General features: G+C 41.1%; 1 protein-coding gene across 3 annotated transcripts in view; it reads right to left on the bottom strand.

Annotated features, from left to right (window-relative positions):
* LOC306821691 (CUB and sushi domain-containing protein 1) overlaps positions 1 to 21,434 on the bottom strand; it is a 418,062-nt gene that overhangs the window by 61,064 nt on the left and 335,564 nt on the right. For all 3 annotated transcript variants that reach the window (XM_079340244.1, XM_079340245.1, XM_079340246.1), the window contains 11 exons: positions 14,861 to 14,977; positions 14,628 to 14,741; positions 12,687 to 12,782; positions 12,321 to 12,524; positions 11,813 to 11,937; positions 11,603 to 11,699; positions 10,347 to 10,451; positions 6,488 to 6,606; positions 6,095 to 6,164; positions 3,955 to 4,071; positions 2,547 to 2,756 (listed from right to left, as the gene is read on the bottom strand). In XM_079340244.1, coding sequence (XP_079196370.1) covers positions 2,547 to 2,756; positions 3,955 to 4,071; positions 6,095 to 6,164; positions 6,488 to 6,606; positions 10,347 to 10,451; positions 11,603 to 11,699; positions 11,813 to 11,937; positions 12,321 to 12,524; positions 12,687 to 12,782; positions 14,628 to 14,741; positions 14,861 to 14,977 — 1,374 coding nt within the window. The remainder of the gene's footprint in view (positions 1 to 2,546; positions 2,757 to 3,954; positions 4,072 to 6,094; positions 6,165 to 6,487; positions 6,607 to 10,346; positions 10,452 to 11,602; positions 11,700 to 11,812; positions 11,938 to 12,320; positions 12,525 to 12,686; positions 12,783 to 14,627; positions 14,742 to 14,860; positions 14,978 to 21,434) is intronic.

Here is a 21,434-nt window from a genome sequence, read left to right as displayed (position 1 = left end):
AAAGCCCCAAAGTCCCAAAATGCATCTCTACACTGACAAGTGGTGTGCATGGTATTTCAGCCACTTTTTCAGTCTACAGCAAATGGACTTGAATGAGCATTAGAAATCTATAACCCACAGAGGCTACCAATTGTTAAGTGCAGCAACATCAATAGTTCTAATCACCTCCTACACTCTTATCTGGCACATGTTTGCAGGGTGAGCCCGCTCTCTGCAGGAAATGAAAGTTTCACAGGGTCTATTTAGGTCACATCTCACTCTTGTGTGAGTCTGATGGAAAGTTGAGCCCTTCCATTAGACATGTCACTGACAAAGAGCGGAGGTGACGGACTGCAAGAAAAGACTAGACAGAAGGACGGCACCTCAGAGCACAAGAACAAGCACTCACTAGCAGGTCAATACAGGGAGGGGAGTTCTGCAGCTCTGGACGGTGCCTGATGGCTGATTGTGCAAAGACAACTCTCTTCTGCTAGTAGCAGAATCTAAAGGTTTGGGACAGAACTTCATGGGTTGCAATCACAGAGCAGGATGTGTACTGGAACACCTGTGTTTCTGTCAGTATTGGTTAGTCTGTCCCATACCCAGATGGGAGATGCCACAAAGGATTCTTAAGAACGTCAGAGCTAAGATCCTGTGGGGCTTTTCAGATCCTGGCAGGTAAACAAATATTGACAAACTAAAGTGGACGTTGTGGACATGAAGGAGGTAGGAAGTAAAAGCAAGCGATGACAGATGTCGAGGTCCCATGTGGGAGCAGCATCAATGGGAGGGAAAATGAGAGGAATAAGAGTTACAAAGAAACTGCAAGAGGAATGAGGGAGAATGTGGGCCAGAAGTGGAGGTGGGAGCTCTTCCAGCTTTTAAACGACAACCAACAAGGTACAATATCTCAGTGCCAAAGTTAAACTGGAATCAGAGCTCCCTAAAGCAGTGCTTCTTTAGACTTACTGTGTACCACCTCTGAAAGCATTCGGCTCTCCAAGTACCAAAATTATGGTAGAGGTTGGAATTCAGTGTAGGCCTATTTCTACACACATTTGACGCAGGGGGAAACGTATTCATAAAAAGAACAGTATTTAGTATTGTAGGCCTACTAAGGGCTAGAACTGACACTTAAACTTATACCAACAACCTTTTGAAAATATTTTCCCACACATAGACAAATCTGGGCAGGCCACCAAAGGGGATTCATGGCCACTTGAATATATTTCTGACCTGTTCTTGTTAAATCATAAAATTGCTGCGTGCGTGCACGAGAGAAGAGAGTGTGCGAGAGAGAGAGAGCAGAACAGAGAGAGAGCAGAAGAGAGAGAGAACACGCGAGCGAGTGCAGGCTCAGTGCAACCAGAGCCTCTGTGTTATAAGTCTCTGCTTTCAACATAGCAAAACTGCTTTTCAAAAATGTTTTTACCTCCTGCAGAGAATTAAGACGCAGCAAAATAGAGCAGCATCACATCAGCTTTAAAGAGAGAAGGAGCGATATGGTCAACTGTCCGTACATTTTGGTAAATGCATCAGAACTGAAGCTCCTCATGCTTCGTTTGAAAAATGTTTATGTACAGCTGCTTGCTGCTGATCCAGTGCTGAAGTCCTAAAAATAACGGAATATTGAGTGGAACCTATCAAACGCGAGGTGTTTACACCATACTGTGGTATAAATATATTATTGTCCTTTTCAACAAGCTGAAATGAGTCTAAGCCCCTCTATTTCAGCCCTGCTCAGAGCAGGTTGTTTCTGTGTCTGTAGCTTTAAATGTAAATGTGTAAACATGAAAGGTGGCTCAAGTGTTTATGGTGAGAAGAGACAAAAGACGGAGAGGACGGACTTTTGTCATTATTTTAATTTTATTTTATTTTAATTTTTTTTTTGGGGGGGGGGGGGGGGGGGGCGGATATTCAGTGCAATAAAAAAGAAAAAAGTCTTCTTTCTAGGTACACAGAGGGAAAATGCCCACAGCATCCCGATTAAAGATTAGGAATTAACAGCGACATAGACTGCAGTGTTAGGGACGTTTCCATTGAAAATGGAGGAGATTCTGATTAAGCGAATGTGAATCTAGGTCAGTTTATGTGTAAGTTTGTAAGCTCTGTTCTAGTTTTGTTTGCTTCTTGGCCCACAGTGCATCTCCTGTGTCTTTGAAGTGTAGCACTCGGGGCTACAAGTAAATCCTGCTGGACAAGATGCCAGTCTCTCACAGGGGCTTACTAACAATCTATGTCTTGTAATGATGAGCAGAGAGCCATAAAGTTTTGAAGTCTTTAGCATGACTCATCCGCGGATCAAAGCTCAAAAGTTAGAGCTATTCATTTTCTCATCCTTGCTCTTATTTATTGGAATTTAAAGGCCTTGTAATACAGCAACTTTCAAGTTGTCTTTCAATTTTATTCATTTACAACCATTCAGACGTTTTACTTTTTCACAAGCTAATTCAAACAACCATCTTACCCATATTCAATATAGAGAGAATTAACTGCAGGCACAAGCTCAGGGCCGATTTGTTCTCCGTTTTTTAATTTAGTGTCTGCTTTTTTTGATCTTAACTCACCCTGATAGGTAAGCTTGAAACCGGGTCTGTTCTCTGAGTGGTCGCTGTAGAAGTGGATGATGGTCAGGTGTGTGGTGCTAAGCAAAGGGGGTGGGATCAGTGAACCAGTAAACTGTCCAATCAGAGCAGAACTGTGCTGAGGTCCAGCTCGGACCTCGAGGAAGTCGTGGTTGTCTTCAGAGGAGAAATTTTGGAACTGAATATGGGCTCCTGGAAAACAAAAACAGAAAATGATGGACCACAATGAAGACATATTAGATTTACTGTTCTTTTTTGATGGATTAGTCCACTCTTTGATATTTTATATATACATTTTATTTAGCTTCCTTCCAAATCCACTTACATCTCAGAGAAAGTACAACACATGCAATGATCTAGAGAGCAAGGTAACAATGTCAGTAAATGCAAAGTAACAGCTCCGATAGGCAGTGCTGGAAGCAGAGAATTATTTTACAGGGGAACCAGCACTATCAAACATAACAATGGAACAAACTTACATACATTTCTTTGGTTGAAGGAGGGAATTCTTTTCATAAGACTGAATTTAACCATTCATTCCTTGAATGCATGAATGGTCTTTTTGTAAACTTTAACTGCGATGATGAAAATGTATCTCTGAATCTGAAACAGTGATCCGGTGTGTCACGTGGTCTGATGGGCTCGAAAGGCTGTTGTTGTTTTGTGGTACGTACAAGTACACAGTAACATGATGTTCCTTTAAATGAACATGCGTAAGAAACAGCATTAAACAGCCTCTGGTTCGTTTCCTGATAACAAACATCAACTAAATGTTTTAAATATCAAACGTGTGAAACATCTGAACACCGTCCCTGTCGGCTTTTACTCCCGGAACAGTCTTCTCTTGTATTTTTAACCTGTTTCCACCCCTGGCGGTCAGACACAGGTAAATGTTTATTTGTATGATTATTTTATATTTTGAGTCTATCAAAGATTTACTGCATTTTCAGTGAAGACAATGTCATGAAGCCCTTTTTAGTCTGTAGAGTAATCATTACAGAGCAGTGTTATCAGTTTCTTCAAATTGAAAATTACATGGTATCAACAAAAATTAGCCATAATTAAACACACATACACACACACACACACACACACACACACACACACACACACACACACACACAAACACACACTGAGGAGTTTATGTGCCATGCCTACAAAAGGGTGAAGAGTGAGTGCAATTTCAACCATCAGTTACTGTGGTCATTAAACAGCACACACCATGTGTCAGCCTCTAATTAAACATGTGGTGAAGCATTCAATAAACCATGTGTTGCTGCTGCTGATTCTGTGCTAAGAAAGGAGCTCTGCGTTCTCAAAACTACATCAACAGATGTACTGAAAGTGACACAGTCTTTTTAGGAATGCTCTTCTATCCCATAGCACTTACCATATCCAGTTGGCAGGTTGATTTGCCAGGTGCAGTCCAGGTTGCCAGGGTAGTTGCCAGGGAAACCTGGACTAAGGATGACACCACTCATCTCAGACAACACCCCGCCGCAGCGAGCTGACAACACAGGCAGAGCAAACACATTGTTAAAATAGACAACAGTGTACTGGGGGATCATCACTTTATCCTCTGAGCTGCAACAGCAAGAGGGTTAGACCGCAGCAAAGAGCCAAAAATGCTAGAAATAACAGAAACAAACAGCAACTAAAGGGGTTAGAGGAACCTTTAAAGGGATCGTAGCAGAGACATATTCACAGTCACAGGCACACATTACTTTTAAACACACATTATGTTAAATCCTTCACCAGGGGGCTATCAGTCAAAACAGTAACAAACGATGACGTCGAGTCTCGTGGGGAATCATGCTCGTGATGTTCTCTGCTACCACCCCGCCCCCTCCGGTTTAAATGAACTCTGTGTTGACCGTAATCGATATGAACGGGCGAAACCGACCTGTGACAGAGAAGATGTATACCGACAATGGCGTTTGTTTTTTTGTTTTTTTTTCAAATCACAGCAGAAAATACAGCAACAGTACAGCAGCTTTTAGTAGAAGCTCCTGCAGTGATCTTTGACATAGCATCCAGTGTTTCCTTGGCAACGATCAACATTTTGTGTCCGTCATGGTGGCTCATCATAGCTGCTGCTGACAAGACACGGTCCCTTAGAACCATAAAATTACAGATTTCTCTGGCTGTGATCAATGTTGGAAATATTTGATGTTATGCAAGTACTTAACAATAAAATATATGTAACATGACTGTAGTCAGTTTTTTATTGATCGACATATTTCAATGTTAACGTTAACAACCAAATGTTATACCTTTAAATCGTTACTTTAGTGCAACAGATGTTGTTTTATAGACACCCCTTGAAGTTCAGAAATGTTTACTGGTCTGGGTCGAGGATTTCAGCAGAAGGTGAAAATAATTTTATTGCATGACCTCTCTATTGATTACCATGAAGAGGACATAAAATAAGAAACGGGTATATAAGGGGAGGTTATTAAAATGCACCTCAAGATTTACACATTTTCCTAAATTAATATCTTTGAGACTGTCTGAAAAAAAGAAAATATCTTGTAAAAGTTTTTCCAAGTCTCGATTGACTTGATTCTCCCCATTATTAAACAGATGTGGACATGAATGTGTGATCCAAGTCTTTCTGGCTCAGAGAAAATACTAACTCAGACTCGTACTGGAGTGTGTTGGGCAGGGCTGGGTTTAGTATACCCGACATTTCAAGGTTGAGTTTAACAGGGATGGGCTCCCCAGACATGTTACAAGTTTCCCTGAGGATTGAATTATTCAGGCCTAAACCTGAACACTAATGCAATCATAACCACTGTTGCAGAAAAAAAAAAAAAAAAAGAATAAATTCTGTTTGTGTGCTGCTCTGTTTCTGCAGGGTTATTGATCTGAAAGATGGCTGGCCTCGTGTCAGTCGAAAAGTTGCTTACTTCAACAAATCTGACTTTCAGGTGACATTATTAAATATATCCACAACACATCCTCATTCAGCCACACTTCTGAGTCATTTGATGAAAAATGCATAGTCCTGTTACATGCTGCTGTGATGCATTTTCATTCAACAGAGTACTAAGATGTCCAATGATCTTTGATGATTCTGTTTCAGTGGATTACTGTACAAGGCCAGATTCCATCAATATCTGTAACTCTGAGGTTGCACTTAAAAAATACCTTATTTGATTAAATGTGTTCTCATGAGAACAGTGCTGCATTATATTTTCTCAACTCTCTGACATGTCAACAGGAAAATTATTTTTGTTCACCCTCAAAGTGAAATAAAACAGATTAAAAAATTCCTCAAAAAGCGGCCTTCCGTTATTTGTACAGAGCTCTGTCTGAACAAAACATAAACCTGTCACAGTGTCGACTTCCGACAGACGTGAGTTCACGTCTCTTTTCTACTTGAATACTTCTTCCACCTCGTTGAGCGAGCCTTTTTGTTAAACGTGAGCCTAACATTTAAGGGATATGCTTCTTTTCCCATAATGGATGAATGGATCATTCATGTAAGGACAGCAGAGTGTGTGTTTGTGTGTGTGTGTGTGTGTTACCTATGCAAAGAGGAGGTGGGTAGTTCCATCGACGCACAGTCCCAGGCATGCAGGAAATGTGAGAGTGGCCCTGAAGAAAATATAAGACAGCTTAGGTTTAAAGACACAAAGAGAATTGTGGAATTTAGGTAGATTTTAAGTAGTTCCCTTTCTTTTAAAATTTTAATAACTGAGAGAAACGCTATAAAACGTACATTTGCATCATATGTTTGCGATTGAAAATTTAACTGCCTTTAACGACTTTAGACCAACAAACCAATGTATATGTTTGTACTACAGTTACTTTTGGTGAAATAATACGAGCCAAAATCCAAACCCTGATTAACATTGTGCAGCAAGTAACTTACATTGTGTGTACATATAGCTGTATATTGGTGAGTCTGTGACCATTACCTGTAATGTGTAACCAGGTTCACAGGTGAAGGCTACCACCTCATTGACCATATATCTGTCTCCTGCTTTGATGCCGTTGGCTGGGATCATTGGCTCTGGACAGGTGGTGAGACCAACAGCTGCAGAACAATAAGAGACAGAAATAAAGGTTTTTGTGTTTTCTTTAACAAAGAAATCAAGGTAAATATGAACGGAAAAAACAAACACTGAATGGGATGTTATCATCACTTCTCAATTTAACACAAACTGCTTCTTCAATTTTAAACTCATGACGATTAACTTAAACACATTTATTCAATGTCACAATGGCAGGAAACACATCCCCTCTTTTGTTTTCAACTCTGTCTTTTCATTGGATGTCTAACACATTAAGATCATCTAATCTATGTCACTTTTTTTACAATATACAGTACAAATTGTATTGTCTCTTGGAAACATGTTTCCCAGCACATAGCAGACATTAACAACATTTAGATTCATTTAAAAGAGAAACATATGTTTATAGTTTTATTACCAAAATCTCTCAGTGATTTGTGTTTGTAAAACATTACAAAAAACGAACAGCTTGCACAATAACAAAAGCTCAGAGGTGAGAGCAGCCTGTGAAATGTGCTTCAAAAACATGTGACGCTAACATAATGACTTTGGTTGTGAATTCCCAACACAATCAAGGTTAAACACATCCTTAATAACTCTGAAAGCGGAGGGCCCTTTATCAAACAGCATCACTATCTGTGTGTTCGTGTGTGTGTGTGTGTGTGTTTCACTTGGAAACTTCCGCAGGAGACTGCCCTAGAGCAGTTACCATGACAACACAGGGGCGGATGAGGGATAGAGAGTAAAATAGGGGGATAGAGCGGACAAAATGTTTGTTTGTGTGTGTGTGTGTGTGTGTGTGTGTGTGAGAGAGTGTGTGTCTGTGAGAGTGTGTGTTTACTTCTAGTCTTGTTGCTTCATTATCTACTCTCCTATCAGCAAAATTATGTGATCTTGCTGAGCACACACACACACACACACACACACACACACACACACACACACACACACAGGTTGCCCAGTCGGAGTCTGTGTAAGTGTGTATGTATTACTGACTGTTACAGCAGTGTGTGTTTGCAAAGAGACTCTAGGGGGGCTTGTTTTGGATGTAGCATAAGTGAAGTCGCTGCGTGGGACAGTAACTTTGAAACACACATGCAGGCACAAACAGTGTATTATCAGGCGAAGCACCAGCAGGCTGTCAGGACGACTGATCAATGAAACTATTCCATTAAGCCGGCCGTCTCTCTCTCTCTCACTCTCTCTGTGATAGCAAACTGCTCCCCGTGTTCCCGGGTTATGACAGAGCAGCGATGCTCTGTAAAATGCTGACAGGACCACAAAGCGCTCCACTTGGGCCACTGGACTACAACTACACAGTGTCAGCATTTAAGTCTACTGAATCAACGATACTTCGGTCTCTGTTTACTTAAATATAGACAAGGGAGAGAGATGTCTCACTCTGCCCTCCCTGAGGTCAGTTTAAAGTTATGGGAACATCATCATCAAAGTCTTAGACGTGTCCCCAGCAGATGATTTTGTCCACTTATACAAGCTAAAAGGGCAATGTTTGCAGGCACAAAAGCTCCCAGGTTGGTTTGATTTGACCTGTTTCAACACAAGTCACAGTCAGGAGTCAGTGCATAACTTTTTAAATGTTGTTTCTAATTTCAAACAAGAGTTAAAAGCACATTTTGTTTGAGAGGTGCAGTGTGAACATTTTCTGTTTTAGCTTAGTTTGTTGGAATTTAGTCCTGAAAGAGCTCTTATTTTGGTAGGATGTGTGCTATACTCTTTTGGTGATCTTGGAAAAACGTCAACACTCAGACAGCTGTACTTTGAATGAGTTTCTGTGATTAAATGCTAATAGCCTACTTGCTGACTATCACGATATTTTATGCATAAAACAAGACACGGACTTCAAAAAAAGACAAAAAAGAGATAAAAGAGATCTTTATGAGCTGCAAAATGTAAAAGACACATCTGTGTTTCTCTCTAGTTGTCTTCAACTCTTCTTACATAAGATGTCTCTCCCATACTGTGTGCCCTTTTCCATCCTTACTCCCCCTGTGCTGTGTTACAACTTGTTCTCTTCGTGTGAAAACAGGAACAGGCACAGGCCAACATCATCAAGGTGAATCTAAGCATACACAAAGAGATGAACCAAGAACTGGCTTTAAAACATTTATGCTACGCTTGCTTTTGTCATTGTGACCCAATGTGTGACGTTAGAAAAGGAGTCATGTGTCTGTGTTCCCATCTACTCAAGGAGGAGATCAGGTGCTGGTTAATGGAACAAATCTTGACAACAAGTTTTTAAAATCCACAGAATTTGGATTCCTTAAGACAAGGGGAATCAGGCTTCTCAAAAATCTCTTTGGATACTGTGACTTTCTTTAAAGGATGCAAGCACAGACCAACTTGATCCAGCAGACTCAGATTGTGTTCCTTAACACCAAATGTGGCAGCACCATAAAATGCCACATCTGAACAAGCAGCAGTCATAAACATAAACAGTGTCATTATAACCCCTTCCTGAAATGTTCCTGAGCTTCTTTCCACACACGTCCCTCACAGCACGGGTCTTGGGAGGCAGAAATGGCAACATAGAAGATGTAAAATACACAGCATTACAACGTAGATGTGCACCACGTGGTCCTTGACGCAGCGGGCCTTTGCCGCATGCCGTCCCCTTCTCCCTCCTCCTGGCATTCCCTGTCTCTCTTTTTGGACTGATGAACTAGACCGCAACGTGGACGACTGGGAGGAGGAGACCATTGAGTGTTTTATCAACGAAGCAATCATTCCCTTTGGCGATCCAGATATTCCTTTTAAAACTGCAGCTCAGCCTGAAAATGTCTGTCGATTTTGGGGTTTTGCACATGTGTGAAAAGTCGGCTTAGATTCTATTGGATAGCACACATTGTGGCACAGAGAGCTGAATTTAATGTGGACCCAGCTTGAGCTGGAGCTCACATTGGGTCTTGGTTAAAAAAAAACAAAAAAAAACTGAGATGACGTATGAGATCCTTCCTTTCTTTCATGGAAACTAGGAACTCGAGGAAAATCACCCGCACTGCTCTCAACTCATTATATGTTTCATCTTCGGATTTTTGATATTGTAGAAGAAGAGACCACTTTAACGGTATAGTTGTTATGTACGGTTCATTTCATAACAAAAGCCACTACAAGAGGAGTGACCACACATCAAAAGTAAAGAAATGAGACATAATGAACTGCCTTGGACAAGACTGTTGGGTTTTCAGACTGTCGAGCCACAAATGTGTGCACACACACACACACACACACACACACACACACATGCACACACACACATGAATGCCTGTTCAAACACACACTCACACATAAGCAAGAAAGGGGACATGCTCATTGATCTAGAAGTGAATCTAAGCCAAAACAACCACAAAGGCCTGAAAAGCACAGCCATGCCCTGACAGGTGTGTATGTGTGTAAATGCATGATGTTAATATGCAGGTCTATACCTTCGTCTGTCTTTGCCAGCATGAAAGACACGAGCAAAACCACTTGTGTATGTATGCGTCTGACTTGTTTCTATTTAGGTGCTTATAGGTGTGTTCTGTTTGTGTAGGTGTGTGTGTGTGTGTGTGTGTGTGTGTGTGCCCCTATGTGAGTTCAAATGTGTGTGTGCATGCTTTAAGGCAATACCAGTTCAGGTCACTGATTCTTGTTATTTGATGTTGAAGCCAGAGTTTGTGTCTGTGGGTTTGCAGTGAGAACGCACCCAATATTCATTCCCTAGATGTCTGTCTCTCTGTCTGTTCAGTTAAAAACTTCAACTTACTCTTGTATTCCAGATGAAAACCTGCTGCCACCACACTGATGTCACTCTGAAAGTGCAGAAGAAGCTGATTGGACGTTGAGTTGAGGAGGGCGGGAGCAGTGGTTCCTGCACAAAACAAACGGATAAACAGAAACATTAGATGTTAACAGACAGGAACAGCTCATTATTTTTCATCTCTGGCATGCACAGATTAATTCTGACAAAAGGCTGTTGCAGTTAAACGTGAAGGATAAAAAAACACATACATTGTTTTTACAAACAAACGTACACAAGAGCAAAATAGTTCATGTCAGACAATATTGAGTGTATAGAAAGAGATGTCATGCAAACATCATACATAAAACAAGCTTTGACCATGAGGCCTGTTTAAATTCTTTGACCATCTGGGAAATGATGTGTTGAGAAAGGTACTGACCCCTGCTCCCCCCTCACGGACTGCTAGCATTTGAGTTTCCTTGTGTGAACAACCCTCGCCGGCCCCAGTGAAGCTGCTCAGTGACCAGCCACCAGATCACTGTGGTTAGAGTGGGCAGCTCCCCAGTGTGCCTTCTTGAGAAGGGCACAGCTGTGTGTGTGTGTGTGTGTGTGTGTCTCAGTGAGTGTGTTGCCCTATGGGCGGCATGTTTTATGTGTGATAGGTGTGTGACAGGTATGTGCTCAGGGCAGGTCACAGGGGAAACTCCACTGGGAAATTGTGAAAGGTTAGATCATTCTTTATCCCTCCTTGTCGTCTTCCTCCCCCTCTTTTCCTTTCTCTCTTTTTTTCTTCCATCCTTCACTCAAACTCTCAGTGAACCCCTCTGCTCCCCTCCCTTCCTCTTTTCTTGTCGTCCTCTCCCAGACCGTCAGGAAATCTGAAGAATTCTGAGTCTTCAAGAAATTTATTTCAGATATATTTCATATTTTTTAGTATTAAAACTCATCCATCATAGATCCCTTGTGCACCCTGTATCTGTGTGTGTATCTATAGTTGAAACCTGTCGTATCTAATTCTTCATACATCTTCTGTGTGTGTGTGTCTGTGTGTGTATGTGTGCGTGTGTGTATGTGTGTGTAACTGTCAGTCTTAATGTGTGTGTGTGTGTGTTTGTATCTATAGTTTAGGAGCTGTCATATCTCATCCATCATGGATCTCCCGAGTGTTTGTATGCGTGGGTGACTGCACACACACAAACACACAAACTGTTTGTTTGTGTGTGTGTGTGTGTGTGTGTGTGTCTGTGTGCGTGCGTGCGTGCGTGAACATATTGTCATACCAGAAAATGACCCTAATTTAGGAGCTGTCATGTCTCCTCCATCGTAGATCTCCAGCGAGTCCCAGTTGTGCTCAGTCGCAAACGTCATCACTTGGATCTAAATGGCAAACAATGAAAATAATTAAATAAATGAAATAAAAACTTTTTTGGGATGTTTCACAGTTGTTGTAGATTTATTTGTATTTTTTCTGAGTGCATACACATCAGTACCTGAATCCCAGCTCCTTCACTGACATGTATCCTCCACAGACAGTTGAGACTGTTCGGGTAAGGTTCAGGATAGCCAGGAGACAGTATTGTACCTCGACGTTCAGTTAAATTGCCGCTGCAGGGAACTGGAGTGACAATATAAAATATGCATTTCATGACAATCTCTGTCAACTAATTGGCTAACAGGAAAGACAAGTTGCTGGGATATGTCTGTGCCTACTCTGTGACAATATGGTGTTCAAACAAGCACTACATGGGGTCAGAGCGAATGGAAATATGATAACAAACATCATTTATGCCATAAACTGAGGTGACAGTTTATTCTGTTTGCAAAAGGCTTGCTCACAGCAGACAGATGTTTCACGTAGGCATACATTTAGTTTGTTAGAGATAATGTCAGAAACTTTACTTTGACAGTGGATGATTCACAGAGAGGATTGATTTCTTACAATGGAGCTGGTTTTTGTTAGCTGTACATCTGTACACATTCAGGGTCAGGCAGCCTTACCAACACAGGTCGGTGTTGTTGCATTCCACTGTGCGAGAGCACCTGGCACGGCCTGGCACCGGATGGCACTGAATCCTTTCAGCAGATAACCTGGACTGCACTCGAAGCGAACCACAGAGCCAGCCGAGAACTCTGAACCGAGCCGTCGACCATACCGAGGCTCAGGCACTGAGCTGCACTGACTGTCACTGGTGCGGGGAACAGCTGCCCCAATAAAAGGAAAAAACACAGATTAGTAATGAAAATAAAATTTAAAAAATAACAGAAATACAGATATTAGAAGATGGAGCTTCACATTGAAGGTAAGTTGATAAAACATATTGTGTTTAGGTGTGTATGTGAGAGATAAAGAAACAGAAGAGTTACCTTGGTAGACAAAGTGAAAGCCTCTAGCTGACTGGCCACTCTTAGCATTGAACCTCAGCATGATCTGATTGGAAGTTGCCAATGGCAATGTTTCACCTGGGACATACAATTACACACACACACATTCATGATAATGAATCACAACTGCTGGAATTACTCTCCAAAGAAATCACAGCTTCATGTATTTTTCTTTCCTTTTTATTTAAAGTACAGCCAATTGATGCACAGAAGAGACATAGAGCTCCATATGAGCAGGTACACACAGCCACACATGATCACACACAATCTTTCACAGGCTGCATGCTCCACTGTCACTCATAGCCCTACATTTAACTGTGCTAGTTTACATTCATAACTCAGCACTAAGCGGGGTTTCTCATTTTCACCTCAGGCTACAATGTGGCCCTTACAATAATAAGAATGCACAAACTACATGCACGCACACGCACACGCACACGCACACACACACACACACAGACACAGACACACATACACACACACACACACACACAGATTGATATGCACAGGCTACACAAGCAAACTCAGTAACAGTGATAAATGAGAATAACATGCTCTGGTGTGGCTGACATTTAGAACCGTCATTAGCTGCATGGAGATGTGTGTTTGTGTGTGTGTGTGTGTGTGTGTGTGTGTGTGTGTTTGTGTGTGTGTGTGTGTGTGTGCGTGTGCATGTGTGTTTGTGTGTGCTCTTTAAGTTTGGATTGTGTGCATGTGTGCTATTATGTTTGTGTGTCAGGTTAATCAGTCAGATAGCTGGAACAATGTGCTCCAAAGCCGTCTGTGTGCGTGTTTGCATGCGCGTGTGGTATGGTAATGATGCGGCTAACTGTTCTCTGAAGCCTAGTGTGTTTCTTTCTTTGCTGCCAGTTTCAATGAAAAGGAGGTCTTCAACCTCAAATTAACTTTAAGAAATAAGCCACTTGTTTTCATTGGATACACTGGATTCCTTTACCTGAACTAATGAATATCAAACATGAACAAAAAACATGTTCGGTGTGCAGCTACTGTACATTTAGACGAGCATGAACTTTCATGTTACTAAAGCTTTGATTTAAGCAGGCGGATCAACACAAAAAGGAGAATAGGTACAATGGGAGAAAAAAATGTAAAGCTGTCTGTAAAATTAAAAAATAATATCCCACAGAACCAATAAATCTATCTTGAGTTTGATCATGTTTTTAACAACAAACTCTACTCCTCTCAGATATTTAAATAGCTAATCATACTTACAAGCACCCAACTGAATAAACAGTGCAAAGGAAATATTTAATCAGCACTGATTTCAATAGAAAAGACACTAAATGACGATTTCTGTGGGATTCCCCTGCAGCCTGCCCCCTGGCCATTACACTCCACAGGAGAACACGAAACTCCGAGGCAATGACGGCACATTCGGCTTATGAATTTGTTCATCAACATTCCTTCATATTTCTTCCTCCTTAAAATGTCAGATACATCGATTTAGCCTCATGTTACGATCTCTACCCAGGCAGAGGGAGTCACTGTGCAGTGACTGAAAGTTGCCAAGCTGGGATGACTCAAAGTTGGAGGAAAAGGGAAACCCATGGAGGATTGTATTGAGGAGTATCAGCTCCACTTTATATTGTACGAGCCCCACTGAGGCGCTTTCCACCACTGATTTCCTCTTGTAAAGATAACCCATGATGGATTTCCACCAAATACATCACTGTCAAGTAAATTGTGATAACGACTACTGCTGCTGTGTTCTACAGCCCCCAAGAGCTGGTTCCTTACAGATGATTTCATTGTTTTATCTTTTTCAAAGATGTGCTCAGGAGCATAGAGGAAAAAGGGAAAACCGGGGTAAACTTTTAAAACATTGAAACTTGATCTTACTCTGAGTACAAATTATAAAGTAAAGCTGTATTTAACAGAGATAGCTGATGACTGAGGACTCACCTGAATGCGAGCCAGCCAGGGAACTGAGCAATCGAGCGTTCTCATTGGCTCCATCAAACAGCTCCACGGAGTCATTCATCGCTGTCTGAAAAACAGCGAACTGGCCAAACACAACTGACAGAGCCAAAAGAAGGACAGAAGATTAAAAAGTTAGTAGTTAGCTTTTACTCGGGTGTTTCACTCACTGAACCTCTTGTTTTTAATATACATTTGGTGCTCATTTCTCTACTCACCAAACTGTGGGGATACACTGATGGAGTAGGAGCAGGTCTGCCTTGTGGTGTAGTTCAAAGGATAGTTTGGTGACAGAACAACTCCTTCAGATCCTCCATACTGCCCTCCACATGGAGCTGTACAAAAACAATGACTTTTAGTCATGAAACAAAAAGTCACATTTTACACTCATGCATCCCATGCATGTTGCATGTGCTGTTTATGTTGACTGCACAGTGTAAATTCTTCCAAGGGCCTCAGTTTCTCACTCTTTTAGCCTGCTTAAAGGAAGAATGTGAAACTTTTTGAACGGATAGATGGTGCCTTTGAGCACCAGCATTAGGAAAAAACAAAAACAAGCTGCTGTTTGGCTGAAGCTCCGCCACACTGAATCCTCCGCTCTCCTGCAGCAACACACCTCCAAACCCCCTCCACTCTAGTTAGCACAGACAAGTTTAGCACAAGTGGCGGACAAGCGAGTCCTTCACTCAAGCTGCATTTGTCTGTGGCCTGCACTGCTGTGTTAGCAGGCTAATCTTAGCACACTTTTGGTTGGCTCATAGCTTCACCGTAATCTAGAAATGCTTCTGTGATATTACAATAAGAAGTGAGTTAAGTCTTTTCCCTTGACTGAAGAAGGTTTTACATGCCAGGAGGGGAAGAGTATGTCAGCTGTCCTGTCCATGTAAACCTGATGTAGACACGTTCCTCACTCATTGTCGACAGTAGTCATGACTCAGAGAGACATTTACAAAGCTAACCATTTCTGTGCCCAAACACAGGACTGTATGTTCTCTCTTGAAACAGACTCGCCAGTCTGAAAAGGCCAGTCTAAAAGCATGTGTTAATGTTAGCAAGGTATGGCTCTCTTCCTTATACATTATATATGCATTTAAGGAAGCATTGCACACTTAATAATGTTCACACAGCTTTCAATGGCCATGTGTGGAAAATTATTCATCTTTAAAGAGCAGCTTCAGCCTTGTGCAGATATATTAAAAGAGGGTTGCAGTGGGAAAGGATGGTTTTTAATTACCTTTCGATATATTCGACAGAAACCTCAGCAGGCAAAGCATAAACATTATTATTTTAAGATGTGCAGAGGAGCTGCACTGATTACTTCAGGATAAATATGAAGAACAAAAATAAGCTTTTAGGTATTAAAGAGGTCGCAGTAAATAGACAACTTTCAATAATGTGATAGTCACAAACAAAGAGCGCACTCTGAATGATGGATAAGTGGTCATTTAATTTGTACTCAATCTGACGCTCACCGAGTCACTAATGCACTTCGATGATTAAACTTTTTTTTTTTTACTCTTTTTCATGTGCATCTGTCTTCAAATCCTTGGAATAGTTCAGAGCCATCTGCTGTATTACTAAGGAGTTTTATAAATACTGAAAAGGCAACGTAGCATTTGTGCATCCTATCCAAGCTTAATTAATATCCTTTTATTACCTACTGAGATCTTAAGCAATTAATATTCAACATGTAACTAGAAATGTCTGACAGTATGTGACAGTGTTTGAAATCCTGTTTCAAGTAGCATTTAGACAGCCTTGCAGCCTCAGTGAAGTTATCTATTGATGTTTCATGGAATGCTTTATAAATCATTTCCATTTGAAAGATGTTATCGTTCTTAGAATGTGAGATCTTTGTGTGCACCTCAAAAAGACACCAATAAAGCACATGCTCCTCCACATGATCCTTTTAATCTCCTTAGCATTTAATGACTAACTCCTTGTAAGTAGTAATTTGTAGGACACAATGATTTATCTCCTCGTCAAAGTTTTTGACCTTGTTGAATTGTTACTTTAGGCTCTAAACAAATGTAGCCTGAGCAGCAAAGAGCTTGTATATCTCTTTTAAATACAGGTAAAAAAGAAGTGAGTCACAACAGACAATAAAAGCAAACGGGCGATAAAAGTTAGATCTGCTCATTTTTATTCGTGATAAGGCTTTTGCCTTTTTAAGCGTTTATCTTAGAGCTGCTCAACTTTGACCTCTATTTATTAACACATTAAGTTCTGATTACTTGTAATTTTAGCATTCTTACTGACATAGATCTATCTTATTCATAGTTATTGTTCTTATGCTTGTCCCCATCCTTCTTCCTGTATCCCCCTCTGAGACATTTTTCAAGCACAGTCTCAGCAGATGAGTCTGGTTCTGCTCGAGGTTTCAGCCTCTGAAAGGAAGTTTTACTAAATACATTTGTCTTTATGTTGGATCAATGTTAGTTCTTTTAGATTATAGAACAGAGAGGGGGGACTTTTTCCTACTCTTTAAGTGATCAACATTTGTTATGAATTGGTCTTAATCAAATAAAGATTCATTAATTGATTGAGTTCCTTTAAATGCCCTTTATAAAACAAATGTATCCTTATTATTAAAACCAGATGATGATTTCAAACTGATTGTACAACCTGAATGACAGGCTCAAATGTTTCAGTGCAGTTCCTCTGCACATCTTTCACATGTTTAAAAATGATGTTCTCATGTTTAAGACTTTACGACTTATATCAAATCGCGGTTGAACTCCACCATAATAAATTTCAACGTTGGGTTCAAAAGGAACCTGAAATGAATGCAGGTAATGTTGAAGATGATTTGACTATTCATAAATATTTTATCTGGGAACGATTGTTGGTAGGTAGGACGTATATTCCTGCGATCAATTGTGCTGTGTAGCTTCTATAAATTGTATACATGGAAGTGAAAGGTCACCAGTTCCATAATGCACAAGCACTGCTCAGCTCCAGCTGCCTCAGCTAGCAGATCAAACTGTGGTCATTGGACTTTGGCGTCTCCAGGTATAAATGTGTGCACCTCTGTGAGGGAGATCACCGCTCAAAGAGAAACTCCTCTGAGCACATGAAGGTTCAAAAAAATAAACTAAGTGAGGCCCACATATATCAACATACATTTGGTATCCTTGTGATGTTCTGCCATGCCTGTGCTGCAGCCAACTTCACATATTGTATGTTTCCAGAAAATATGATAGGTTGGATTGAGGTCAGGTGATTGAACTGGCAAAGCTACAGTATAGCCACTCTCCTCTGTTTGACCATAAACTATTCATCGGTTGTCTTGTTTGTACACTCGGATCATTGTTCTGCTGCTACGTCCTAAAATTGGAACAACACTGTTCATCCATCTAGTTCACTTCAAAACAGCTCGCAGGGTACAAAGACAAGCCGTACAAAACATAGTAATACTTACAGACTACACTGTAGCCAATGTAGAACTATGATAACAACAGAACAAGCAAAGCCTTCTGGCAGCGATACACACTTTTATTCGCTTTGTTGCTTCAGTCATTTACAGACATCATGTTGAAATGAAGCATTCAGATTTTAATCGTGCCTCTCTTCCTAGTTTTCTTTTCTTCCTGCTGCTGGGAGCACTGCTCGCTGCACTCAAAGATGGTGAGCATATCACTACTTTCATCTGTTACTTTCTCAGCTTTTGGCTCGAGAGCTGTTTAGTTTCGCAGAAAATGTATGTTGTGCCCGAATATCACTTGGACCCTTGTGGCTCAGAGGCATTGTTATATAATGTTGAGAAAGTATATCTTTTGATCTCTCTGTGAGTGTATGTGTAGTTATGTGTGAAGAAAAAAGTGGTTTCCAACCGAAAGGGCTAGCAGCATTAAGGAACACTAATTTATTTCCAAGGTTGTTAAGTTGTGATTTATTCTTTAAAACATGTGAAAAATATCGTTAAAAGAGGTGAAGCATTTCACTGATCATTGGACAATGTGAACTGCTTAGAAAAACACCCATTGTCTCATAACAGCACATAATAGTGCTATGAAGCAATAGTTAATATGTGATAGCGGTGCATGGGAGATGTATATCACATTAGAAACTTGAAAGGCAATCTACAAAAGCGCTTTAGCGTAGTAGAATATCATTTTTATACCTGAGATGACAGATCTGCTGCACCCTCCTCAGAGTACTTTCCTTCATCTTGACAAAAAAGAACCCAGCAGGGTGAAAACTTGAGTGAGTTAATTTATGTCACGCTGAGCTGGTGCACAGTGTGGGATCTCCTGTATCAGCGTACTGGGATTTCAAAAGGCCTATTAATCCCCACTACCACTGCATGACCCACAAGAAGCTGAGTAGACCCACCAGTACTTTGCTTGATCCATCTTGAGCACCCCCAAGAGAGTCACGGGCCTTATGTGAGAACAGCATGTGGGTGTGAGCACATTTACACTGCAGGTTAGGCTAGCAGAGGTCAATGAGATTAGTGTCAGATTTCTTGAATGTGTGAGTGTGTGGAAAAAAGCAGCAACAAGCACATCTGTCACTGTCGACACACACACATACTCTGGTATTTTCTTATCGTCTCTCGTTCTCACCTCTCCCAGCCTCCTCTCTGCTTGTCTTGTTTTGGTTGCTAGAGTGCAAAAACCTTTCTGGCCCACTTCCAGTGTCCACCCACAACATCATCTGTGATCCCAAACAGACTTTAACCATCATCACCTCTGGGCGCAATGATAATGTGAGAGCAGGAGGGTGCAAAGGTTGACAACGCTGCATGATAAATGGGACAGCACTTGGGATTAATGTGAAGCACGAGTCAAAGGCCACTTAAGTGTGAGGATTTGAATTAACTTCCAGTTAAAAATAATGAATGTTGTTCCAGTTTTAAAACATGATAATAGCCTGATTTTTTTTCCCCAGCAGAACAGATAATGAAAAAGTATTTTTGGATACTGTGTTACTTTAATACACTGTAAGGTTTCTCAGTTGCCACCTATTGGGAGCTTTTGACACGAGTTAAAATGCAGTAAACATAAAATGCTCAAGTCTTCTTGCTTGTTAAAGGATGGACGTTGACTGTACATTCATATACACAGAATTTCAGTTCAGCCATGCGTGTGAAGGGCTGAAGACACACGACCAAATTTAACAATTGATGTGCTCAGACAGTTTGATAGTGGAGCACAACCTGAGTGCTCACATTGTTCGTGTTGCATTGGCACGGAGCATGGACAATTGTCTACAAGTTTCTTATGAAGACTTTTGCAGACAGGAGTTCAAGTCAGATCTGTGTATTTCCGTTGTCTCTTGCACAGCTCAAATACAAGCATGGTCAAAGAACGTTCTCGCTCTCATATACACACAGCAAAAAAGCACAACCTATCTTGCAAGCTTAACAATGACTTCCTGGCAGCTGAAGAGTTCCACAGTAAGTTTCTGCCGACATTTCTTTCATTCATATCTTTCACGACAGGAGGGTGACAAGACCAAACAGGCACTGTCTGCTATTTTCACAACTGCACTCAGGGTAAAACACACACTCACGGCTCTGCTTTCACAATGCAAGAGTGTGCAGTCAGACATTCATCTAACAGGTCAGGAGCAGCTAATCGGGCCATGATCGGCCCTTGTGCTCTCTTGTACGGCGATGCACGATCAAGCTTGAACCCGTCCGGACTTCAAAATCAGTCCTGGGACTCAATAATCTGGAGAGAAACAGATTTGCACAGTTCATGCCCAGCTTATAACAAACAATGACAAATAGTCATTTGAATGTGTAGCTTCAGAACAGAAACATATAAAATGTCAATTTTCAAGCTTTTATAAAGTTTTTCACTCTCTTGTATGATTCCAGACACTCCTTAGAGGGTCATTCCCTCAAGCAAAGTCTTCAGCGTTTCACTCTTGTGGAAACTGTGAATAAAGGGCTCAAAAAGTCCACCAGAGAGGCCTGAAGCACTTTCTGATTTCACAGTGGTACAGCCCTGAGCCCCTGCGGACTTATCAGGACATGTGTCAAAGTCTGTGAGAGCATGAGTGTGGGCATTAAAACTGGGTGCGTGTTCTTTAAGCTTTACTCAGTGAAACCAATTTACACACTGAGAATGGAAAATACAGTAAAACGTGGTTTTGGTTTGTCCTGCTTTTCTGGACAGTTGTTGTACTACCACCCACTCTCCACTCCTATCCTTTACTACTCTCTTTTTTTGTTTCCGACAACATCACAGTAATCACCCTCACTATTTCCACTCCCACTGATCCCGCACACTGATATCGATCGATATTTTTTTTGGATTGATTCATGTTGCTGCATTCAAACCCTCAGGTCTAGAGGTCTTTTCTCGATCTACCCACAATTCCCCAGTGTTGCTGCTCTAGGCTCAGCTGTCAGCCATATCAAACCCTCACACAGATTTGCTTTGATCACTCACACCCTCTGACACACACACACACACGCACACACACGCACGCACACACACACACACACACACACACACACACACACAACCACACACAAAAAAATGCAAAAGAAATCCTAAATACACAGCACTTGGGTCGTCCTACGTCTCACTGTCTGCCTCTTATCCCTACACACACAGCAGGGCATGTGGTTGGTAGTGGGAGTACAGGACAATATTTCTAAAGTGTGAAAAGAGAGTTGGAGTTTGTCGCCCTGCCCTCCATTAACAGGACAGTTGATGTGAGTTACATTTTCAGACAGTGAGTTCATCACAACAATGTGAGAACTTCACATATACACAGTCCATTTATACGCATTCTGAATCCAAACAATCTGAATGTATATATATGTATATATAT

This window comes from Symphodus melops (genome assembly GCF_947650265.1).
Source record: "Symphodus melops genome assembly, chromosome: 3".
NCBI classification, from domain to species: Eukaryota; Metazoa; Chordata; class Actinopteri; order Labriformes; family Labridae; genus Symphodus; species Symphodus melops.
The sequence above is the reverse complement of the archived record's forward strand: the minus strand, read 5'-3'. Positions and strand labels throughout refer to the sequence as shown.